The sequence below is a fragment of the Canis aureus genome, chromosome 16 (assembly GCF_053574225.1).
Source record: "Canis aureus isolate CA01 chromosome 16, VMU_Caureus_v.1.0, whole genome shotgun sequence".
Classification (NCBI taxonomy): domain Eukaryota; kingdom Metazoa; phylum Chordata; class Mammalia; order Carnivora; family Canidae; genus Canis; species Canis aureus.
This window is the reverse complement of record NC_135626.1, coordinates 34,173,241-34,198,223: the sequence shown is the minus strand read 5'-3', so window position 1 is coordinate 34,198,223 and position 24,983 is coordinate 34,173,241. Positions and strand designations below refer to the sequence as shown.

Genomic DNA, 24,983 nt, shown 5'->3' with positions numbered 1-24,983 from the left:
CAGAGTGGGGCGGAGGGGGGAGGACTCGATCCCAGGACCCAGGGTCACGCCCTGAGCCGAAGCAGGCGCTCAACCCGAGCCACCCAGGCGCCCCTTGCCTGCCTTTTCTGGCAGCACGACCGTAACGCAACGTGCCCTATACCACTTGCTCGGTTACTCTTTGTCCCCATTCCCAACCCTACCACAGTCTCCAAGAGCGTTCACTGCTGTCCCCTCAGGCCCTGCAATAGCGCCCGGCACACAGTAGGTGCTCAGGTAATAGTGCAGCGCTTGCTAGGCCGGAAAGAATGAGTAATTGTAAAGTGAGAAAGACCGGTCTATTTCTAGGTCAGGTGCCCGTCCGGACTTCATGCAAAGTGGGAGCGCCACCTCTCGGGCAGCCAACTGACTCGAGAACGGAGGAAGTGAGTCAGACAGTCTTACGGGGCGGGGGCGGGGGCGGGGGCGGGGGCGGGGGCGGGGCCGGGGCCGGGGCCGGGGCCGGGGCCGGGGCGGGGCCGGGGGGAGAAAAGGGCAGAGAGCCGGAAGGACGAGGAACAGTGCCGGAAGTTAAACCTAGGAATGTTGCTCACTAGAATGACATCCGACTCCCGAGAGGAAGCGGGAAGCGTGGCCCAGGGGTGTTCTGTAAAACGGGCTCCCCCGGCAGCCGATCCGGAAAGAAGCGTTCCGCGCCGGTAGGTGCCAGGAACCACGTGGGGCCGGGGCGTGTTTCCGGTGCCGGCGGCGCCAGAAGGAGTTGCGGCGGTAGCAGCTGGAAAGGTGAGAGGCTCTGGGGTCTTGAGAAGAAGGGGAGAGTGCTGGGGTCGGGAGAGGGGGGCGGCGATGGGGTGGGCTGAGTGTTGCTCCGGGCGGTGGCGCGAGGGATCGGATGGGAGGGAAGGGCGGCAGCGCCCGCGGACAGGTGCAGACCTGGCCGCGCAGTCCCGCCCCACGTGGCTGCCTTTGCCAGCAGGCCACGTCCGCCGGGTGGTGCCCTGTCTGCCTCCAGCGCACGCAGAGCTGGGCACGGGGTTGGGGTTCTGTAAGTGCTTGCTGAATGAATGAATGAATGAATGAGTGAGTGAGTGACGTGTGTGTGCCTGGGTTGGAATGGAGCACGTTTATGGGTATAAATGGGATGGGTATAGGGACTGTTTGTGGCTCGGTAGCCCCATTTTCTCCTGGGGAATCCATACTTGTCCGCAGCTTCCATTGGGATTTCTCGGCAGTCCTTGGGCTTTGTCTCTTTTTCTTGGAGGGGCAGCGCGGTTACCACTTAAGACCTTGTCTTTTTATATATATATATATTTTATTTATTCATGAGAGACACAGAGAGAGAGACAGGCAGATACACAGGCGGAGGGAGAAGCAGGCTCCACGTAGGAAGCCTGATGTGGGACTCGATCCTGGGACTCCAGGATCACGCCCTGGGCCAGGGGCGGGTGCTAAACCGCTGAGCCACGCGGGGATCCCCCTTAAGACCTTTTCTTTGATCTTACCGAATGCGAGATCATGTGGCTAGGTACCAGGGACAGACGCAGGAGCAAACCATCCCCGTATACAGGCCGCAGACCCGTGTTTGTGTGTGTGTGGGCGGGGGGGGGGGGGGGGGCAGAAACACAAACTAAAGATAATATATATGTATTTTTAAAGATTTTACTTACTCATGAGAGACATACAGAAAGGCAGAGACCTAGGCAGAGGGAGAAGCAGGCTCCTTGTGGGGAGCCCGATTGGGGACTCTGATCTCAGGACCCCGGAAACAAGACCTGAGCTAAAGGCTCAACCACTGAACCACCTAGGCCTTCCAGAAATTAAAATATATTAAGCTGTCATAATAAGAGGTTAACTAACCTACAGGAAGATAGAGCCAGGAGGTGGTGTGGCTGTCCTCATTAAGGATTGACCTTCAAGGTCAGGGGCCTCCTCCTTCCCTTCTTGTGAAGGCAGAGCAAGTCTTGAGCCCAGTCTTCTCTGTAAAAGGCAAGATACGAGATTGACATTCTCTAGGCAGACTCGTTCCTGCGTGATGTCCCAGCTCAGATACTACTAATGGCTCTAGTTCTTCCACCATCCACCTTTCTCTGGTGTGTCTTATGATGTAGCATAAATTGTATCCAATTGGGAAATCCAGATTTTTTGGCCCTCATTTTGGTGCTCTAGATTTGTTTTCTTGTTTGCAAAATGAGGGGGATTGTAATGAAATAATCTCCAAAACCCCTCCCAGTTCTAATACCATGACTGTGGCAGTGGGTTAGACTGTATCATTCTGCCTTGGACCTGACACCACTTTATCACTGTAGTTTCTTATCTGGATAAATCAGAAGGACAGTATCTTTTCTTTTCTTTTTGTTTTAAACATCCACTACCTTAGTTATGCCACAGTACAGGTTAATAGAAGCTTTTAAGTCAAATGGGATAGAAAAAATAGCCCCTGCTTTTGGACCCTTGCCCACCCTGGGATATTAGTTCAGGAATAAGGGGACTGAGAAGGAATTGGGGGGTTTGTGTTTGCTTAGGGAAAAATTTTTTCCCCCCTTAGGAACATTTTTTACACACAGGCTATTCCAGAGTTTTGTCCGTATAGCACCTTGTAATGAATACATTCGTACACTGCAATAGCACACTATTCTTTTTTCTAAGATTTTGTTAATTTATTTTAGAGAACATGCGAGCATGAGCAGGGAGGAGCAGAGGGGGAGGGGAGAAAGAATCTGAAGCAGACTGCTCTCTGAGGCTCTCAGTGTGAGGCTCAGTCCCCTGACCCTGAGATCATGACCCAGGCTGAAATCAAGAGTTGGACACTCAATCGACTGAGCTGCCCTCATACCCCTTTAGCACACTGTTCTTATTGGTATATACGACTAGCACTGTAGGAACATTGTGTATACATATATCTTTAAAGTTGTCTTAAAAGTAGCACAGCGTGGTGAGCACACTAGGCATTGGGTTTTTACCTGAGAGACTTGGAGTTGGCATGACAGATTTAAACCAGCTTTATGGGGTAATCGGCTTGCGATGGATAATGATGTAGGCAGGATATTCCGTGCCGTTTCATCCTCCCAGCTGTTTATCCTCAGGACCATGGCCAACAGTGAACGCACCTTCATTGCCATCAAGCCTGATGGAGTCCAGCGCAGCCTTGTGGGAGAGATCATCAAGCGTTTCGAGCAAAAGGGATTCCGCCTCATTGCTATGAAATTAATCCAGGTAAGTGGACTTCACTCTTCATATTTCTGTTTTCTTGGAGTACAAGGGATCATTGTAGGTTAGCCTCCCTGTTCTCGCCTCCCCTCCTCTTTAGCCTTCTTCATGTAGGGTGAACACAAGCATCCTGAAAGCTGGAAACTCACCGGTGGCTAGCACTGTGGCTGAGTCCTACCACAAACCCAGTTTCTGGGACTTCTGGGAATAGCCTCCCCCTTTCCTTTAGCAGTGCGGAGTTCCACATATTACTACTGCAGCACTGTGATTTCTTCTTTCTTTCCTTTATTTTTAAGCAATCTCCACAGCAAATGTGGGGCTCAAACTCAACTCTGAGATCAAGGCTCCACTGACTGAGCCAGCCAGGCGCCCCTGCCCCCGCCCTTTTTCAAAGATTTTATTTATCCATGAGAGACATAGAGGCAGAGGCAGAGGGAGAAGCAGGTTCCTTGCAGGGAGCCAAATACTGGACTTGATCCCAGGACCCCAGGATCATGACCTGAGCCAGAAGCAACCGCTCAACTGCTGAGCCACCCAGGCGTCCCCCTTTCTTTCCTAAATTTTTATTTTATTTTATTTTTTTCTTCAGATTTTTATTTAAATTCTAGTTAGGTAACATACATGCAATTTTGGTTTCAGGAGAACACTGTGATTTCTGACTCAGAGCCCTGGGCGTGTTTGAGCACCCAGTCTTGAGCTTCCTGAGCAGATAATTTCAGAGAAATTCCCCCTCCTCCATTCCTCTCTTTGAGTCAGGCAGGTTGATTGTCAGCAAGGAGATTTTTCCATCCTTATTTACCACCCACTTCGTTTCTAGCATAATATTAGGCACCATTAGGGCATGTTGTGGGAAAGCTGTGGTTTTGTCCTTTGGAAGGCCCACTTGAAAACAGCAGAGAGGGCAGCCCCGGTGGCGCAGCGGTTTAGCGCCGCCTGCAGCCCAGGGCGTGATCCTGGAGACCCTGGATCGAGTCCCACGTCAGGCTCCCTGCATGGAGCCTGCTTCTCCCTCTGCTTCTCCCTCTCCCTCTGCCTGTGTCTCTGCCTCTCTCTCTCTCTCTCTCTCTGCATCTCTATGAATAAATAAGAAACCTACAAAGCAGTATTTCAAAAAATGAAAAGGAGGGGGCACCTGAGTGGCACAGTCTCTTAAGCGTCAGACACTTGGGTTCGGCTTAGGTATCTCAGGGTCATGAGACTGAGTCCCATGTCAGGCTGCCCACAGCAAGGAGGCTGCTTGAGATTGTCTCTCCCTCTGCTCCTCTTGCTCATTTCTCGCTCTCTCTCTCTCTCGCTCTCTCTCTCAAATAAATAAATCTTTAAGAAAAATTTTTTAAAACCTCGCAACCCCCCCACCCCCAAAATGAAAAGGATTAATTAGTCAAGAATCCTTTTTCAGACAGACCTGGGAAATGAGAATTCAGATTCTCAAAGCCTATAAATTAGAGAATGGTCTTTTTTTCCTATTTATAGAGTGATCTTTTTTTTAATTTTAATTTTTTAAGATTTTATTCATTTGAGAGAGAGAGAGAAAGAGAGTGAGCAAGAGCAGGGGGTGGGGAGTTGGAGATACTCAGATTCCCCGCTGAGCAGGGGCTTGATCCCAGGACCCTAGAATCATGACCTGAGCTGAGCAGATGCTTCACTGACTGAGCCCCCCAGGTGCCCCAGTAGAGTCATCTTTGGAGTCTGCTAGTGTATTTTAAGTTTAGTTTGATTTGCAATTTAGTTCCTGTGTGATGTTTTAGGAAAACTGCTTTAGTATAAAATGGAGTAGATGGATGTTGATGCAGGGGGGTACATCATGGAATGATTAGTGCCAGGTGTTAGACAAGTATGGCTTTCCAGAGAGTTTGTATATTAAATTAGGTTTTGAAGGCAAAGTGAAATTTTTTTTTTTAATATTTTATTTATTCACGGCCTGAGCCGAAGGCAGACGCTCGACCACTAAGCCACCCAAGAGTCCCGGCAAAGTGAAATTAGAAAGTATTGTTGATTGGGCATTTACCGTGTGCTAGACATGTGTTTTTTCTGGCTCGCATGACAACCCAGAGACGTACTTATTTCTATGCCTATGGTTGTCAGTTATGAGGAACCTGGGGCTTGGAGAGGTTAAGTAATGTATCTGAAGGCACATAGTGATGGAACATGGATTTTAACTCTGGTCTCTCTGACCCCTAAGTGCATGCATTTTTTTCCACTACACTCAGTTTCCTATCAAGGATATGGGCTTGATGAAGATGGACAGCTGCCAGGAGCCTACAGAGTTGTTTATATCTGACATGGAGAAGGGTGGAGAGGGGAAACTTGATGTCCCCCCTCTGAAAAAAACCCTGTAATCTGTTCTGCAGATTAAAGATAACCAGAACCAATTAGTAGAATTAAAACAGTGTTCGGGGAAGGGAAGGTCAAGTCAGTGTGTGTCAGGAGACTGCCCCTAGTAGTCTTCCAGGGGGATTGGAGGGGATGGGAGAGGAATTGCTAACACGGCTGGTCATGTGGCTGTGTCATTTTACTTTGGCAAGTAACAATCAACAAGAGGCTGAATGGTAGGATGATTTGGATGTGCTTTCTGGCAGCAGATCTGCCCATGTGTGGGTCTCCCTGCAGTGTGCAGTACTATAGAACTGGAAAAACGAGTCCTTGTTAGACCCTGAACAGGCCCTGTGCGCAGTGGCAAAGAACACAGCCGAGGTAGTCGGAATTGCCAAGCAGCTGGTTTGCTCTCTAGCTAACTTGATTTGTTCCCACCTACCAGCCTTGCAATGTGAGAGTTTCTCATTCCTTCTTCTGCAAAATTATTTATTGCTAGATGTCATGTACTTTGGAGTGATTTGTAAAATACTTGTGGGAATTGCATAATTGCCACACCCGGTCCCTGGCCTGCGTCATCTGAAGAAATGTGAAGTGGTCCTGGGAAGTGGCTGGGTTCAATTTACTTCTCATCGAATGCCAAGGGCTGCCCTCTCACCCCCTTTCCACTAATATTTTAGTTGAGGCTTGCTCTCAATGAATGGAAAGTCATCATGTTGTTTACTGTCATCATGTTGTTTTACTGTCTAAAATGGGATGGCTGGATTTGATTCTAAGGTTCTGTGGTATTCCAATCAATCAAGGCCAGTGAGGGAGGAATTGATATAAAGCTTAAGCACTTTTAGTCTCTTGGCACTGCTTCCCTCCAGTCATGTTGGGACTGGATTGGGTTATAACAGTCAGTGAGCCAAGGCTCACAGTTTAGACAGCAGTGGGAAATGACTAGATTGCTGGTTCTTAGGTCATTTGGGGGCCAATTCTCATTCTCTGCCCTGTTGATTAGGCTTCTGAAGACCTTCTCAAGGAGCACTATATTGACCTGAAGGACCGTCCATTCTTTGCCGGCCTGGTGAAGTACATGCAGTCAGGGCCTGTGGTTGCCATGGTGAGTGTGCACATATGGGATATTGATCGGATGACCCCGCTGGGAGCCAAGAGTCAGGCTTGTGATTCCTGCATCTGATGCCAGGTCCTCATTGATACAGATGAAATGGGGGCTGGGAGGATTGGGCAGTTAAGGTGTGAGTTGGCTCTCTGACCCACCAAAGGCAACATATATCTGTTTGTTGAACTGAAGACCCATAGTGACTCATAGCTGGGAGCAATTGGGAGAGGTCAGTATACTTCTGGAGAGCAGGGAGATTGTTTCTGGCTTATTGCAGAAATTCTCCAAGTATGTACTAGTTGTCCTGATTGTGCCAGGCTTTGTTCTAGACACTGGGGATACAGTCCAGAATGAAGACAAAATAGGTCCTTTTTTTCATAGGTTTGCTTGCCTACACATCTTGACAGGGGAAGATGGGCAGATCATGAAGAAATAAAAATGTGTGTGTGTGTATGTGTGTGTATATATAATATATATATGATATAAAATATATATATAAAAGCTGGCAGTGATATGCACGGAAATGAATAAGGATGAGGTGACAGCAAGTGGCCACTTTAGATCGGGTGGTCAAGGAACATGCTTTGCAAGCTGAGATTAGAGTGAGAAGAGGGAACCAGACATACACAAAATCATGTTGAAGAGCACTCTCATCAAGAAAACAGCATGTGCAAAGGGCCTGGACTTTTTGAAGTCCAGAAAGAAGGTTGGAGTAGCTAGAGCCTGGTGGGTAAAAGAGAAAGTCAGGTAACAGGAGTCCAGAGGCACAGGCCCGGGCCAGAGTAGGCAGGACTGTGCTGGCTATGTACTTCATGAGCTCCAGGACGGATGCTATGGGAGGTCCTACAGTAGTCATTTTTAAAAGGCTGCTCTGGCTGCTTTGTCAAAAATGGATTGTAGAAAAGCAGGAGTTGGGGCAGAGAGATGAGTACTTCCAGTTTGGAACAAGTGGATGCTCTGTAACTATTTCTTCAATGTTAAGGGGGCTTTTTGTTTTCTTTGAATTAGTAGTTTACAGATTTTCTGCTGAGATTGGTTTTCTTCCTTGACCATATATTTTTTATCCTTGGAGGTGTGGGAGGGCCTGAATGTGGTGAAGACAGGCCGAGTGATGCTCGGGGAGACCAACCCGGCGGACTCCAAACCTGGGACCATCCGTGGGGACTTTTGCATCCAAGTTGGCAGGTGGGAGTTGGTACTTTTTGCCCTTTTCCAAAATCTGAGGTGACACAAGAATTTGGGTTCCTTGGGCACTGGCTGCTTCAGTTGGTTGAGCATGTGACTGTTGATCTTGGGGTTATAAGTTCGAGCCTCATTTTGGGTGGAGAGATTACTTTAACTTTATTTTATTTATTTATTTATTTATTTTTAAAGATTTTATTTATTTATTCATGAGAGACATAGAGGGAGAGGCAGAGACATAGGCAGAGGGAGAAGCAGGCCTATGGGGAGCCCGATGTGGGACTTGATCCCGGGACTCCAGGATCATGCCCTGGGCCCAAGGCAGACAATCAACTGCTGAGCCACCCAGGCGTCCCTATTTTTTTTTTTTTTTAAGATTTTATTTTTTTATTCATGAGAGACACAGAGCAGAGACATAGGTAGAGGGATCAGCAGGCTCCCTATGGGGACCCCGATGTGGGATTTGATCCCAGGACCTTGACCCCAGCCAAAGGCAGATGCTCAACCACTGAGCCACCCAGGTGCCCCTAGAGATTACTTTTTAAAAAATGTTAAAAAAAGAGATTTGGGTTCCTGAGATTGGGATGGACATGATACCGTATGCACATCAGTTTAACATCAGTTCATTGTTTTTTTCCCTCTGAAATTGGCTTTGGGTTAGCGAGCTCTCTGCCATTGGCCATTGGCACCACTGTGGCTGTGCCTGTCTTGAGAGGGTAGAACTGGTACAACACACTTCGTTGGCCAGAGTCCTCTGGCGACTGGAGTGCAGGCAGGACATTTTTCATCCTTACCAGTTTTAACTGCAGTTGTGGGCTTTTTCTTTTAATGTGGACTCATGTACAGGGAGCTTTGGCTTTTTCTGCTGCAGGGGCTGTAAGCTTTCTGGCAGTGGGAATGAGGGGGGCTTCTGGGCAGTTTAATGCTTTGAGTCTTGGTAACCTGGCCATCTCTTTCCCTGTCCAGGAACATTATCCATGGCAGCGATTCTGTGGAGAGTGCGGAGAAGGAGATTGGCTTGTGGTTCCAGCCTGAAGAGCTGGTGGATTACAAGAGCTGTGCTCAGAACTGGATTTATGAGTGACGAGTGATGAGGGAGCAGACCTCAGTGCTTTGCCCGTTCCATTCCCTTTCCCTCCCATGAGCAAGGGGCCAGGCTCTTGCAAATCCAGTGATTTTTGAGAACTTCCTTATAACCTGGAGGGGACCTCTTGGAGCTGGGAGTGCTTCCCGTACAGTATTATGGGCTGCCATCAGATTAAAATGTTTCATCCCATTGTAGGATTCATTGAGTTGATTTCTTTGTATTGCTCTATTGCTTTGTATTTTGTATTCTTATCCATTTACTCTGGCTAACCTGAACTAACAGAGAATGTAAATACTATGTAAATTATTTTTATTGGCCTGAGATCACACATACATAGTCTCTTTCTGTCTCTCTCTGTTTGCCTGTCCCTCTCTTCACCCCTGCATCCCATCCACTTTTGCCACTGAGCCAGTCAGCATTCAACCAGGAAAGTGGTCTAGGTTACCAAGACTGTAACTGGGTGCAGAGGATTCATTGGAAATAAAAGATATCCTTCCTGCTCTTGAGAAGCTGTCAGGGACTCTGTGGATGGGGGAGTGTGAGAACTTGTAACTATTCCAAAACAGGATAGTATGCCTGGATCCCTGGGATGACCTCAGAAGAAACAGGTGAAATCTTGGGAGTAGCTTTGATTTGTTAGGGCACTGATTTGGTTGCTTTAACAGAAGCAAGATGGAAATTTACTTATCTTCTATTTAAAAGTCTAAACTAGAAATCTAATGTACAGCACTGTGTTTATAGCTCACAATATTGTATTGTGTACTTGAAATTTGCTAAAAGGGTAGATCTTTTTTTAAAGGTCTTATTTATTTATTCATGAGAGACATAGAGACATAGGTAGAGGGAGAAGCCGGCTCCCTATGGGGAGCCTGATGTGGGACTCAATCCCAGGACCCCAGGATCACGCCCCAAGCCAAAGGCAGCGGCTCAACCACTGAGCCACCCAAGTGTCCCTAAGGGTAGATCTTAAGTGTACTCACCACACACAAAATGGTAACTATATGAAGTGATATGTTCCTTAGCTTAAGTGTGATCGTTTCACAACATACGTAAATTAAAATACCAGGTTGTATACCTTAAATATATAACAAGTTTTATTTGCCAGTTATACCTCAAAAAAGCTGCAAAAATGTCTAAGTAGGTATGTAGGGGTGGTGATGGCAGTGAGATTCTGATCCTTGAGTTTGGGGACCGATTTCCTTCTCAGCAATGTAACACGCCTTACCACCTGTATGTGTGCCTAATGGCAAGTTGGGAAGGGAAGTAGATTGTTCCTTTCTTTTAAGGAACCCTTAAAAGAAGGTGTAACCCTGTACCACCTTTGCTCTCCACCCATCTCATTGGCCAGAACTTCAAAGTCTCTTGCTGCAAGAGTGGAAAGTATTTTTATTTGGGCAACCTTATGCCTAGAGAATACTCAGGAGCTCTCCTAGAAGGGGGAAGGTGAGAATACATATGATGGACAATTACTTTGGCCTCAGACGTTAGTGTTTCTTGGTATTTTCCCTGTTCACCTGGCTTTGGTAGAGGCAGTGGAGAGGAGGGGAGTTGGGAGCCGTGTTTTTCCAGCTTCTCGGGTGTACCTGACGAAATTGTAAGATTATTTGAAGTGTGCAGTGAGAGTTGACATATGTAGACTTTGTGAAAGAATTTCCTCCATGGGAGCTAGGACTTCCACACAGCTGAGGACTAGATGCATTTCTATCTCATACAACAAAACATGGCCTGTTTTTGGTGAGGGGAGTGAGGTAAAGTACCAGTACCTTCCGGAAAGGGATACGTGTGTGGTGAGGCAGCAGGGTAATACCCTGCTCAGTTAAGTGCCCTCCAGGAAGGACGAGGAAAGCAAAGGGCAAAAGGCTGCTGCTCACTGTACTGCAGGACCTGTGATGACGGGACCAAAGGGGGCAAACATCTCTCCAGAGAAATCTGCAGTGAAATTCCCAGATTCTTTCCCACAGTTGACACTGGGTAACTGAGAAGGAAGTCCAAATTCCAGTGCTTCACCTGGAAGCCCAAGAGAACACTGGCTGTCTCTTCCCCAGAGTGTATTGTGTCTTTTATTTATTTATTTTTTAAAGATTTATTTATCTGAGATAGTGAGAGAGCGAGCACGAGCAGGGAGGAGAGGAAGAGGGAGAAGCTGATGCCCCATTTGAGCAGGGAGCCTGATAAAGGCTCCATCCCAGGGCCCAGAGATCATGACCCAAGCCAAAGCCAGACGTTTCCCCGAACGAGTCCCCCAGGGTCCCCCAGGATTGTGACTTAATGCCCTGCGACCAGAAATTGGGAAGTCAAGGTGTAATACCGGGCTGGCTTGGCCTCTTGCAGCCAGGGTGCAGGGGTGCAAGGACACCTGGGTCCAGGGGGCCCACATAGAGCAGGTTCCATCACTCCGGGCTGACAAAACTGAAAGGTGTGGAGACTGGTCACATGGAGGAAAATGTTTTTCAGGGAGGCCAACACTAGGAGGACTGGACCAACGTCTGAAAGACCAGCTCTCAAGCGCTGAAAATACTGTTATTTTTTTAAAGATTCTATTTATTGGACAGCACAAGCAGGGGGAGTGGCAGGCACCGAGGGGGAAGCAGGCTCCCCGCTAAGCAGGCTCGTCCGGGACCCTGCGGTCATGACCTGAGCTGAAGGCGGACGCTTACGGCCTGAGCCGCCCAGGCGCCCCAACTTCCAGTTCTCTAGAAGGAAAATGTGGGACAGAGGTCAGTGGGTACCTGCATGTGGGCAGTGGCGGTCCAATCCGTCCGTGTTTCGGGGTCGGCCCTGCGAGTCCTTGTTGCTCGAGGGGGTCGTGTCGGTTCCCGTCGCCGTTCGCCGGGCTGGGAGCGAACCCGGAAGGCGGTCAGGGGCTGCAGAGGCCGAGCCCGGCACGGGGTAGCCAGGTCCTTCAGGCCAGCAGCGACCGGTTATCAGCGCAGGGCCCGGCGCCCTCGGGGAGGGTGCGCTTCCCGCCGCCTGCTCGCTGTCCCGAGGCGGCCCGTCACGGGGCCTCCGCACGGCGGGACGGGGTCTCCGGCGGCGAGGAGAGGAACGCGGCGCTGTGTGCCCTCGGCCCTCGGGGCAGGTCTGGTTCCTGTCAGGCAGCCCGGGACCCTGTCAGGGACGCGTCCCCGGCGGGGCCGGAGCCTGAGCGCACAGGGCGCGTGCGCGTGCGCGGCAGGGGGTGCGCGCGGAGCTGGGGCGGCCGCCGGGGCTCCCGCCGCGGGACCCACACCCGGGCCGGGCGACGAAGCCACTTCCGGCCCCCGAGCCCCCGGGGCGGGGACAGCGGCCCGGGCCGCGTCGGCCTCGCGGGTTGGGCGACGGGGCGTCCGGGGTGTGGCCGTCGCGCAGCCCTCCTCCCGAGCCGGCCCGGGCCCCGCCGCGCGCTCCCCGCCTCGCTCCCGGCCCGCCGCGCAGCCAGCTTCCCGGTAGGGCGCCGCGGGACCTCCCCCACCGCCCCCGGGCCTCCCGGCGGGGACACTCCCCCCTCCCGCGGGGCGGCCGGCGGGCGCGTGTCCCGGGGGGCGGGGGGGGCGGGGGCGAGCCCCGGGCCTGGGTCCGCGCGGCCGCGGGGCCCTGAGCCGGCCTGTCGCCCGCAGGCCATGGCCCACCAGGAGCGCACGTTCATCGCCATCAAGCCGGACGGCGTGCAGCGCGGCCTCGTGGGCGACATCGTCAAGCGCTTCGAGCAGAAGGGGTTCCGCCTCGTGGCCATGAAGTTCCTGCGGGTAACGCGGCCCCCGCCCCCGCCCCCGCCCCGGCCCGCCGGACCCCGGGCGGCGGGCGCCCCTCCTCCTGCCCGCGCCCCCGCCCCCGCCCACCGACCCCCGCGACCCCCGCGACCCCGCCGCCCCCGCCCGGCCCCGAGGCCCGCGAGCGCGGGCGCCCGCGCAAGGTTAACGGAGGTGACGTGTCGGCCGCCGCGGAGCCGGGGCGCGGGGCCCGCGGGCAAAGCCTGCCCCCTCCCTCACCCCCCACCCCCCTCCCCGTCCCGGCCCCCGTCCCCGTCCCCATCCCCGTCTGCTCTCCTCCCCGGGTTTAGGGCAGTGCCCGGCATTTCCGCACTATGCTTGGGGCACAGAACTGGACTTTAAGGGAGAACTATTGAAATCTTCTTGACCAAGCCCATCTGGGAAGAGGAGAACGTTCCAGTTAACATCGGAAATGTTGGAAAGGACACTGGGAGATGGGCCAGGAGAGTGGCTATGATCTCTCTCTGACCCGTTTCCTTCAACGGCAGCCAACGCTTACTTAACCCTCCACATCTGGATTTTCAAACCACCTACTTTTTAGGATTATAACACCCCTAATACCATTGACATTTTGAGGGTTTCTTCATGATCAGAACAGTCTTTCTGCTAAAAGAGTATGGAGCTTGGATAGGATTTATATACGAACCCCTTAGATGTGGGCTAACTTATGCAACTGGATTTTTGGAGAACCTGCCTTGTGAATGGGTGGGGGGGGGGGATTCTGAGGATGGGATAGAGCCATAATTCAGCTTTATCCAGTTTACTTCCTAATTGCGACCTCCTGTTCCATGCCAGGCCTCAGAGGACCTCCTGAAGGAGCACTACATTGACCTGAAGGACCGCCCCTTCTACCCGGGGCTGGTGAAGTACATGCACTCCGGACCTGTTGTGGCCATGGCACGTGCTCGTGGGGGCGGGCAGGGAGATGGGGTGGGTGTGGGGCAGGAGTGTGGGGAACACTAATGCGGGCTGCTACAGAACCCGGCTTGCTCAGTGCTGGGGTGTCCCTTTTTTTTTTTTTTTTTAAATATATTTACTCATTAGATACACAGAGAGAGAGAGGCAGAGACACAGGCAGAGGGAGCAGCAGGCTCCATGCAAGGAACCCGACGTGGGACTTGATCCCAGGTCTCCAGGATCATGCCCTGGGCAGAAGGTGGAAGGTGGCACTAAACTGCTGATCCCACCCAGGAATCCCTGGGGTGTCCTCTTTTTAGACATTTTCCCAGCTACTTTAAATTCCTTTTTTTTAAATTTTTTTTATTTTAAAGATTTTGTTTAGGGAAGCCTGGTTGGCTCAGCGGCTTAGTGCCGCCTTCTGCCCAGGGCCTGATGTCCTTCCCACTGACCCCATCCCACCTGCTTGCTTTCCTCTACCCCTTCACTGTTTCTCCTCCTGTTTGTGGCCGCCTGAGGTTCCTCAGTCCTGTTCAGCTTCCTCTTAGGTGGGAAGTCCCCATGTTGGGTAGATGGTGTCCATGTACCTGAGCAGTGCACTCGGGTTGGAGAGCAGACCATCTCCAAGCTCCTCTGGTCTATGGGGGTGAGCCGGTGAACCGGGTCAGCTATTACTCTGATTCTGAGGCAGGGGTGAAACTTTGTTCCCAATGGTCCCAAATGACAGATCTTATGTGGTTCCTTTGCCCTACTGGTTTCCAGGTCTGGGAGGGACTGAATGTGGTGAAGACAGGAAGAATGATGCTTGGGGAGACCAACCCAGCAGATTCTAAGCCAGGCACCATTCGTGGGGACTTCTGCATTCAAGTTGGCAGGTAAGTCCTGAGGAGCGCTGAGACTTTTTCTCAAAGCCACTTAAATGAGGGGTATGGGATATTTTTGGCATATCCCAATTTTAGGAAAACTTGAACTTTTACAAGTGGGTGATAGTGATCACTGGATGGACATTTTCTTCAATAATTATTTCCCTTGGCTACTTAAAATTTTAACTGAGACCTCACCCAAGGGAGCTGCATGTGGTAGGTCCTGTGGGACACAGCAGAAAGCCAGTGGGGAAAAGCCTCTGCTCTTGGCTGTACTGTGTCCATGGGGGTGGCGCTAACCTTTTGGTTCCCTCACTATATGAAATCTGTACAAAAACTCTGTATAAAGATCTAAATGGAATAAAGGGATTGTCAGTGAATGTGAATGTTTTGGTTGGCTTTGCAAATGAGTGTTAGTAAGAAAATGCTGCAGAAATGGCCCTTGATAATGAATGTACCTCGTGTAGTTTGGATATTGGTCTGGTTATCCCTATTTTCAAAATTTGAGAAGTAGTTGTTTGTGACATAGTCTTGGGGTACAAGCTTTGTTTTGGAAACTTGGGAGTATAATAAAGTTGAGCCAGGGGATACTTTTGATCAAAAAATCTATTATTTTATAGTTGCAGGTTTTGTTTTGTTGTGCAGGGAATGGGGAGCTGATTGGGGGAGGGACAGAGGGAGAAACTCTTAAACAGACTCCTCAATGAGTGCCAAGCCCCACACAGGGCTCCATCTCGTGACCCCGAGATCATGACCTGAGCCAGAATCAAGAGTCAGACACTCACTGCCTGAGCCCCCCAACCCTCCTTCTATATTTGTAGTTTAAGAGGAAATACTTTGGGGGTAGTCTCCTGCTTCATATGGCAATTTGGCTGAAAAGGTCTGCAGTGACTATCCTTTGCCTTAGCCATAAACAGACTTTTGCACTTTAAAATGTGGTGACTTGGGGCACCTGGGTGGCTCAGTAGGTCTCAGCTCAGGTCTTGATCTCAGGGGCATGAGTTGAAGCCCCACGTTGGGCTCCAAGCTGGGTGTGAAGCCTACTTTAAAACAAAATATATGGTAACTAATAATTGTTCTCTTTCTTAGGAACATCATTCATGGTAGTGATTCAGTAAAAAGTGCAGAGAAAGAAATCAGCCTATGGTTTAAGCCTGAAGAGTTGGTTGACTACAAGTCTTGTGCTTTTGACTGGATCTATGAATAAAAGATGGACACAGCATTAGTTCCCTTTGGCACCACTTTATATGTTCCTGGACATAGCTCTTCATTCCAGTGACTTGGAAGTAATAGAATCAATCTTTCTTTTCTAAAACGTACTTAACCAATAAAGCCTTTGGAAACTGGTGTAGTCTACTGTGCTTGCTTGATTCTACCCTGGAAGAAGTGACTTCCTTCCTGGGCTTTCGTAGCATTATACAGAACTAAATCATCCCGCTTACCATGGACGAATGATGTGACCCTTCTCAGCACCAGAGTGTACTTTTAGACTCTAGGAGGTCAAGTAGAGAGGCTGAAGAGGACAAGTATGGCACTGTGTGTCTAAACTAAAAAGGAAGTAATGAAAATAAATATTCAATCTCCCTAGAGGAATTAGAAATGTGTATTTCTGTGCAAAGAGTTTGTTGAAATTCAAGGGAAACACAGAGCAGTCAAGTTGTCCAGATTCACATTTTTGTTGACTGATGACTGGGCAAATGATGAAACGGAAGCCTAAAGACATCTGTAAAATGAGGATATACCCCTGCAATGCAGGTTTAAAAGAAAGAACGGATCTAGTGCCTAGCCCCTCGGGCCCCTGTTACCTGAAACCTTATTCCACTACTCTTCCCTAGGGTGAGATATTTATCATGCCTGTTTTCTGGGCTACATGCAATGGTTACAAAATTCTTACTGCCTGCTTTTAAGGTTAATTTCACTAGAATGGCACGGTTGTAAGATAATACCAAATAGCACCCATCAGTTTAAATGATCATGATCACCTGGAGTCGGTTTTTTTAATTTTTAAAAATATTTATTTATTCATGAGAGACCCAGAGAGAGAGGCAGGTTCCCTGCAGGGAGCCTGACGGCAGGACTCGATCCTGGATCCTGGGATCACAACCTGAGACAACCACTGAGCCACCCCAGGTGTCCCTTGGAGTCTGGTTTGGAACTTGGAGACTATGGGCACCCTCGGTGGCTCAGTCAGTCAAGTATCTGACTCTTGGTTGCAGCTCAGGTCACCGTCTCAGGGCTGTGAGATTGAGCCCTGTGTGGGGATCCGGGCTGGGCATGGAGCTTGCTTGTCATTCTCTATCTCCTTCTGCCCCCTGACCCCTGCACACCTCATTCTCTCCCTAAAAAAAAAAATATGCATTACTTTCTCATTTAATTATTTTTTTTTCATCATGGTAAATACTCTTTAATTCTCCCCACCTCCCCTCTAGTAACTGCCAGTTTTCTATAATTAAGAGGCTGTTTCTTGGTTTCTATTTTCCCCTTTGCTCATTTGCTTTTTAAATTCCACAGAGAAGGTGAAATCATGTGGTAGTTGTCTTTCTCCAACTTCACCTAGCATTATACTTTAGCTCCATCCATGTTGTTGCAAATGGCAAGGTTTCATTCTTTTTTATTTTTATAGCTAAATAGTCCTCCATATGTATCTATCCACCCACCATATCTTATCCATTCATCTACTGATGGACACGGGCTGCTACCATAATTTGGCTGTTGTAAATAATGCTGCAAATGAATACAAGGATGCAAGAATCCTTTTGCCTTAGTGTTTTTGTATTCTATGGATAAATGCCCAGTAATGCAACTACTGGATGTAGGGTACTTCTATTTTTTAAAAAATTTTATTTATTTATTCATGAGAGAGAGAGAGAGAGAGAGAGAGAGAGGCAAAGGGAGAAGCAGGCTCCATGCAGGGAGCCTGACATGGGACTCAATCCCCGGTCTCCAGGATCACACCCTGGGCTGAAGGCAGGCGCTAAACCACTGCGCCACTGGGTCTGCCCTAGGGTACTTCTATTTTTAACTTTTTGAGAAACTTCCATACTGTTTTTCAGAGTGGCTGCACCAGTGCGCAATCCCAGCAGTGCAAGAGGATTCCTTTTTCTCTACATCCTCACCAATACTTGTGTTTTTAATTTTTTTAAACTTTTGTTTTTTAATTTTTATTTTATTTTTTTATTCATTTATGATAGTCACAGAGAGAGAGAGAGGCAGAGACATAGGTAGAGGGAGAAGCAGGCTTCATGCACCGGGAGCCTGATGTGGGATTCAATCCCGGGTCTCCAGGATCGCGCCCTGGGCCAAAGGCAGGCGCCAAACCGCTGCGCCACCCAGGGATCCCTGTGTTTTTAATTTTAGCCATTCTGACAGGTGTCAGGTGATACCTCATTGTAGTTTTGATTTGTATTTTTTTTTTAATTTTTATTTATTTATGATAGTCACAGAGAGAGAGAGAGGCGCAGAGACACAGGCAGAGGGAAAACAGGCTCCATGCACCGGGAGCCCGATGTGGGACTCGATCCCGGGTCTCCAGGATCGCGCCCTGGGCCAAAGGCAGGCGCCAAACCGCTGCGCCACCCAGAGATCCCTGATTTGTATTTTTCTGATGATAAGGGATGATGAGCCCATATTTTCATGTGCCTAATGGCCATTTGTATTTTTCTTTTTTTAAAGGTTTTATTTATTCATGAGAGACAGAGAGAGAGAGAGGCAGAGACATAGGCAGAGGGAGGAGAAGCAGGCTCCATACAGGAGCCCGATGTGGAACTTGATCCCAGAACTCCAGGATCACATCTTGAGCGGATCCTGCTGAGCCACCCAGGTGTCCCTGTATTTCTTTTTTATTAAAAAAAAAAAAAGATTTTATTTATTTATTCACGAGAGAGAGAGAGAGAGAGAGAGAGAGAGAGGCAGAGACACAGGCAGAGGGTGAAGCAGGCTCCATGCAGTGAGCCAGACCTGGGACTCAATCTGAGATCTCCAGGATCAGGCCCTCGGCTGAAGGTGGCGCTAAACCGCTGAGCCACCTGGGCTGCCCTGTATTTCTTCTTTAAAATGCATTACTTGGGGTGCCTGGGTGGCTCAGTCAGTTAAGCATCTGCTTTCAGCTCAGGTCAAGATCCCAACATCTTGGGATTGAGCCCCATGGCTGGCTCTCAGCAGGGAGTCTGCTTCTCTTTCTCTCTCTGCTCCCCATCTCCCCACAGCCCTGCTCGATTTTTCTCTTTCAAATAAATAAAAAATCTTAAAAATATTTTTCTTAGGGACGTGTAGGAGGCTCAGTGGTTGAGGGAGTCTGCCTTCAGCCCAGGGCATGATCCTGGAGTCCGGGATCGAGTCCCACATCGGGCTCCCTGCATGGAGCCTGCTTCTCCCTCTGCCTATCTCTGCCTCTCTCTCTGTCTCTGATGAATAAATAAAATATTTTTTAAAAATTAAAAAAATAAAAAAACTTTTTAGAAGATTTTATTTATTCATGAGAGAGAGAGAGAGAGAGAGAGAGACTGGCAGAGACAGGCAGAGGGAGAAGCAGGCTCCATGCAGGGAGCCCGATGTGGGACTCGATTCCGGACTCCAGGATCATGCCCTGGGCTGAAGGCAGGTGAGCCACCCAGGTGTCCCTCAAATAAATAAAAAATCTTTAAAAAATTAAAATGTATTACCGTTGGGGTGCTTGAGTGGCTCAGTTAGTTGGGCATCCACTCTTGATTTTGGCTCAGGTTGTGAGCTTAGGGCTGTGGGACTGAGCCATGTCTGCCTCCAGGCCCTGTGCTTAGGGTGGAGTCTGCTTGTCTATCTCCCTCTCCTCCTTCTCTCCACCTCCTCTAATAATTGAATAAAATCTTTAAAAAATGCATTACTTTTTACATAGTTATTTTTACATAGCCCTTTTTTGGCTGCTTGTGAGGCTTAGAATTTGTAACAGGCCAAAATGGGTAGCCCTAGCCCCAGTAACAGCCTGCAAGAGGAAATCCTTTACTGTTGTCCCCTGATCACACGAGGCTGGATAACCACCACAGGAGTAAAGTTGCTTGTTTGGGGGAAACACTCGGTACTCTTCAAACATATGTTGGGCATTAAGCACACAGGAAACTAGTTTTCCCAAGAGGCATGTGATGGTTTAAAGAATAATATGTGTATCTCAAAGCTCATGGGACCGTAAATGAGAACCAAGCTGGGAATTGCAACGTACTAGGCGACCGTTCAAGCCATTTAAGGAAAGCAGGGCAGAAATTAGGTTCTATATTTTTCTTGCAGTGTGTTCTATTTCTCTAAAGTGTGATGATGAAATTAACCCCAGAAGACCCAATCCATCTATTATCTTACATCCATAAAATTCTCTACAAACTGCTCTTTTAGGAAAAGTTGAATAACTTTAGGAGTTGAGGGGATCCCTGGGTGGCTCAGCGGTTTGGTGCCTGCCTTTGGCCTAGGGCGCGATCCTGGAGTCCTGGGATCGAGTCCCGCGTCGGGCTCCCGGCCTGGAGCCTGCTTCTCCCTCCTCCTCTGCCTCTCTCTCTCTCTCTCTCTCTCTATGTCTATCATAAATAAAAAACAAAACAAAACAAAACAAAAAAAAACTTTAGGAGTTGAAGAACTCCTAATGAGTTAGTTGTTGGTAAAGGAGTGTGTCTTGCATTTCCTCTTCATAGAGACAGTAAGAGCCAGCTGGGACCATTTACATCCCATGAATCCTGTCTGCTGTTGAAGTTAATGGAGCTTAAAGAAAAGCGCCCCCCACCCCGCCCCCACCGCCCCCACCAGCACGCCAACCCTGAACCACCATGTTCTAGTTATAGTGATGGGCTCTCCCACCAGTGGTCCATGCTCTCACCTGCCTGTGCTGTAAACCTTGCCATTTACCTGGGAAATCCTGCCTCAGACGCAGCCATGTCCACACAGGCCCCAAATACTGTTCCTCTCTCGTCAGCCAGGGGTAAACTTTTCCTCACACCTGTGCTCGCTTTCCCCTTATCAGGTCACAGGTTTGGTGAGGAAGGACCCCCACCCCCACCCCCACTTTCTCCAGGACACATGATTGCTTACAGAAGGCACTTGGGATTTTGAATAAAAAAGGAAACCCCTCGAAGACCAAAGCGTATTAAAGAATTGCTCCGATACGACTTAGCTTTAACGTTTTATTTTGTGTAAAAAAAGGGCAAATTTAGTGAATTATTTTCATCTTGTACACAAAGTTATAATTTTAATGCTTTTCACATCCATGCTGAAAATTTGCAGTTTGGTAAAAATGAAAGGAACATAAATTTCTCCGAAGGAATTTTTCACGCCATTATATATACACTTCGTGAGAAAGTCTCAAATACTTTCTCAATGATCACGAGTTACCAAGAAAATAAAAGATTAAATTTGTACAGATATTGATCTAGATATCAAATACATACAGAAATGATGTAAAAACCTTATGCAGTTTACTTTGACCTCTGTCCTCAAAAGGTTTGCCCAGGGACAGATGCTTTTCTTTTGTATAAATGACTGTGGCTTTATTTAAAATATGAAAGTCAAAGGAAGCAAACCCAGTTTCATCACAGTATTTTTAAAATCCCTTCCCAATAGTAAAGGATCATTACCAAATATATAGCACCATAATACAAGGATTGATGGGAGAGGGTATTCACATCACGCAAAATTAATATAATAAAAACAAACAAACACTGAAAACCCGTGTTAGTATCCGTAGAAGTTGATAACAGCTTTAGCTTTCCTCATACACAGCAAGGAAAAGGTTAAAGGGCTTAAACTACCAAAAATCCCCAAATAATCCTAACAGGAAAAAAAACGAAAACAAACCCAAGGTCAGCAGTACGTTTTGAACCATAAAAGAGAACGGGGCTATTGGGTGGTACGACTGGAGTTATGGCTAAGACGTCAACCTCCCCTGCATTAACTTATTTTCTGTTCAGCAGCAGCAGGAGTTAGAGCCTGAACTCTGAGGAGGGCTTCAGACTGTGTTTAGACTGCAGAAGTCCTCGCCAACCTTTAACTGGTGGTTGTGGGATCAAGACGAGAAACACTTCATGAACAGGTGGGACACTCGAGAACACACAGAGCCTGGTTTTGCTCTATGATTGGAAGCTTCTAAGACCTGGCTACAAATGAGCATTGTACACAGAGCTAATTAACCAGGCTCCAAATCAAATCTCTCCTGGTTTACTCAGTTCCCCACAGAGCCCGTAAGCCCAAGGCACGCCATGCAGCTGGCATCCTGTGCCCCCGTCATGGAACCAGAGCCTGAGAACAAAGATCGTGCTAAGCCCTGCGTTGGAAGTCTTCTAGGCTTTAAGTTTACGGGAAGATTCTTTAAAGTTAAAGATTTGGGAAGTGTGAGGATGTCACATTTACAGTAGGTCCCTCTCAGTAAGGTTGTTTAAGATAAATATCCAGTAATTTAACAGCTGAATTCACATATATTTGACACATGAGAATCAACTTGGCGTTGATATGATCTGCATTTATGCCCCTAAGAGTCAGTATTAAGAAATGTTGACATGCAATTCCATACATTCTTACACTATAAAGTAACAAATTTTACTTCCAGTAGCAACTACAAAACCTTATGTTATTAACCCCTCTTGCATAGAATGAGGTAAACCTGTGCGTATTACCAATGCTATTATTCCCAAAAGTAGAGCAATATTTTAGAAAATAAATTGCTGGTTTTTAATGTTCTATGCATTTTAAAATTCAAACAAAAATCTTACCTAAAACAGTCTCCTGGGGCTTTCCATTACCATTTATTTTTAAAGCATTCCATAGGCTAAAGGACTTTAGAGGTTAATCATTTTGATTAATTTCTAAGTAGCCCTACCTATATTCCAGAGGAGATGGCCAATGTTACCACTCTGAAGAGGCCAGGCTAAGACCCAGAAGCACTTCTAGAACAGATGCAATTAATTCCTGAGAGTTTAGTTTATGAACCTCACTGGTAAACGCTAGAGCTCTCTCATTCAGTCACAACTCAGAAAGTCAGAAAAATGCAGAGAGCAAACCTTTCACCAATTTACCCTTGTATCCTTTTTTAAAAGGAAGCCATGTGAATTTTAAAGTCAGGGAATGTCTGAAATGGTCCAAATCAGTTATTACTATTAAAATTAATTTTGAATACAATTAAAAGACAATTCATACTATATATATATATATATATATATATTTATATATATGGAATTTTAAGAAAATTAAATTCTCTTTCAAATTAGTTTTCTTTTTTTTAAAACAAATCCAGGATAGTTAAAAGCAGAGCTGGAATGATTTTGAATTCTAAACTGATTTTTGGCTTTAGACAACTTTTAATTTGATCCTACTGGTAATACAGAAGAACATCTGTTTTGGGGTGTGGTGATACCAAGTATTATCTAGCAGATGGAGGGAAGTGGCAGAGAACTGATCAGAATCCCTCTTGTGGGGTATCTCTCAGTAAGAAAAAGAAAATGGACGAAGGACAATATTGCATTTTCCCCAACCCCTCAACATGTAGACTGAGATCCTGTTGATCTTGTCAACCATTCCAGTTTAACACTTTAGTGTTAGGATAATTTTAATCATTTTTTAATTAAAAGAGAACATATAAAAGTATCCAGAGTTCTTCCAGTTTCATATAGAACTCCAAATAAATTTTCACAGAATGAAAAACATTTCTGTACAAACATTTAAAATGGGCTGCGATAAATGCCAACAAGCAGAATTAATTACCCCTTCCATGATCTATGTGGTGACGAACCCTCCACGAGGGGGGGGGGGTTCAGTTGCATATTTCTGCAGCAAAGGAAGCTGGAGATGTGACTGGCCTAACTTCTAAAATCCCAAAATCTCCCAACAGGTACCAAAAAGGTTCATTTGTAATGACAGTTCGTTTGCATTTACAACTATATCCTTCTTAAATCATTTCCTTTAATCCTGCTACCTAAACTTTAATCTTACCAAAAAGTTAGAATTTCAGTTGTTAACAATGCACATAAATCCAAACTTGGAAAATATTACAAAATTCTTTCAAAAGCTTCAAATACAACACAAAAATTGTCCATCTTTATAAATTGAAAAATTTCCCCCCACGACTAAAATAGTTTCCCCACCCACCTGAAAAATCTGGAACTGAAATTTTCTATGTTTAGCAAAATGTCCCAGTAGAATAGCCCCGCTGTACAGCTCGATTGATAATAAATCAGTCCTGTGTAAAATTCTTCCCCTCCCGCCCTCAGTTCTTGAGCCTCCTCAGGGCTCTTGTTTGATGTAGAAGTTGGCAGAGCCATTGCTTTCCTGATCAGATGCTCCTTGGAGGAAGTGATAATCCTCTCCGTCTATCAACTCCTCCTTCAGCTGCAATGCAGTCACTGTGTGAAAGAGAGAAATATGTGGGATGTTAGTAAGCTTTTCCAGGATATTCAGGTTACTTTCAATCTTCAGGTTCCATCAGCTTTAGTTAGTAAGACTTCTTCATGTCTTCAATAATTCTTAAAATTAACCCCCTGAAGTATGAACATTTAATTCATTTTAATTTTTCAAGGAAATCAGCAGTTAGGGTAAGTTCCGAAAAGGAACAATAAAATACTGCATGCTGGACAGCTTCAATGAAATGGTCAAGGTAATAACACTGATTTGGTGAGAATTATTAGAATTTGGCTTCAAATGAAGTATTCACTTTTATGTCAACGTCTATAAACAATGACGTTTTTCTCATGATTTTAAACTAGAATGTTTAAGATAAGTAATGTAAAAAATATGACCTCAATATAATATTATTTCCAAGGAGCACCTTTATTAGACTCCCTGTAGAAAAAAAGATATAATTCTGATAATATTAAAACAGTACTATAAATCATACTAAGTATTCTATCATCTCTAAGATGAGTATTATGTGTATACATAATTTACATACTTATAAAAACAAATAATAAATCTGACATTAGATAACTATATTAAAACTAAAATCATGGAAAACCTCAAGTAGTCACTTTAGGTAAAATAAAACTTTACTGGCATTGGCAATGTGAAAATCACTGGCACGAAACAGCTAACACTGCCAATGGCATCACCCAACAGCAGTACTGCCTGAGTCCTTATCTGAGGACTTCCTTTTCTTCTTCTTTTTTTTTTTTTTTTTTTTAAAGTAGGTTCCACACCCCACGTGGGGCCTAAGCTCACAACCCTGAGATTAGGAATCACATGCTCTACCAACTGAGCCAGCCCAGCGCCCCTGGTGACTTTTTAATAAAAACCACCAACAGTATAGGCAGTCCTCAATTGATAAATAGGTCATAGTCCAGTAGGTCTTTATTTTCATGGACAACTGTTTATCATTTTGTAATATTTTCAGTGGGGTTGAGATTTCTTGATAGCCACTGAAGTTCTGCTAGTCAGAATCCTTAGGGACAAGAGGGAGGGCTCTTTCTAATGCATGGGCAAAGATGAAGAGAAAAATTTTTTTGTTGGGCCTAGCAGTGGTCTTGGGCAAAAACTTTAGACTGTTTAATTCTTGAGATTTTCCTATCTCTTTTTCTTTTTATAAATGCCTTTTAACTTACTGTCCCTCAACATCATTACCCAGTAACTTCAGATTGCTCTGAATCCACCGAGGCTCATGGCCCACT

At 46.9% G+C, this 24,983-nt stretch overlaps 3 protein-coding genes and 1 long non-coding RNA gene across 28 annotated transcripts in view; 2 read left to right on the top strand and 2 right to left on the bottom strand.

Annotated features, from left to right (window-relative positions):
- The first annotated feature begins 604 nt into the window (after positions 1 to 604).
- On the top strand, positions 605 to 9,067 carry NME1 (NME/NM23 nucleoside diphosphate kinase 1). Of its 2 annotated transcripts, none has more exons than XM_077852722.1 (5): positions 605 to 762; positions 3,063 to 3,192; positions 6,503 to 6,604; positions 7,677 to 7,789; positions 8,753 to 9,067. In XM_077852722.1, the coding sequence occupies exons 2-5, from the start codon at positions 3,067 to 3,069 to the stop codon at positions 8,868 to 8,870; spliced, it is 459 nt and encodes a 152-aa protein (XP_077708848.1). In that variant the 5' UTR covers positions 605 to 762; positions 3,063 to 3,066; the 3' UTR covers positions 8,871 to 9,067. The 2 variants fall into 2 exon arrangements, with proteins under 2 accessions (XP_077708848.1, XP_077708849.1); XM_077852723.1 differs by lacking the exon at positions 605 to 762 and adding an exon at positions 900 to 1,024.
- Positions 1,623 to 12,287, bottom strand: LOC144286359 (uncharacterized). The gene is made up of 3 exons (XR_013354442.1): positions 11,603 to 12,287; positions 2,940 to 3,225; positions 1,623 to 1,956 (listed from the first exon to the last, which is right to left on the bottom strand). It is a non-coding gene; the product is annotated as an uncharacterized LOC144286359 (long non-coding RNA).
- On the top strand, positions 11,566 to 15,729 carry NME2 (NME/NM23 nucleoside diphosphate kinase 2). Of its 2 annotated transcripts, none has more exons than XM_077852720.1 (5): positions 11,566 to 11,590; positions 12,470 to 12,598; positions 13,418 to 13,519; positions 14,282 to 14,394; positions 15,472 to 15,729. In XM_077852720.1, exons 2-5 carry the CDS (start codon positions 12,473 to 12,475, stop codon positions 15,587 to 15,589), a joined length of 459 nt encoding a protein of 152 aa, XP_077708846.1. In that variant the 5' UTR covers positions 11,566 to 11,590; positions 12,470 to 12,472; the 3' UTR covers positions 15,590 to 15,729. The 2 variants fall into 2 exon arrangements, with proteins under 2 accessions (XP_077708846.1, XP_077708845.1); XM_077852719.1 differs by lacking the exon at positions 11,566 to 11,590 and adding an exon at positions 12,141 to 12,298.
- Positions 15,730 to 20,505: 4,776 nt separating this feature from the next.
- The window catches only part of MBTD1 (mbt domain containing 1), a 69,173-nt gene continuing 64,695 nt past the window's right edge, over positions 20,506 to 24,983 (bottom strand). For 22 of the 23 annotated variants that reach the window (XM_077852687.1, XM_077852691.1, XM_077852696.1 and 19 more), the window contains one exon: positions 20,506 to 23,726. In XM_077852687.1, the coding sequence (XP_077708813.1) occupies positions 23,608 to 23,726 (119 nt within the window). In that variant the 3' untranslated portion in view covers positions 20,506 to 23,607. The remainder of the gene's footprint in view (positions 23,727 to 24,983) is intronic. The other variant, XR_013354437.1, reaches the window with a different exon arrangement.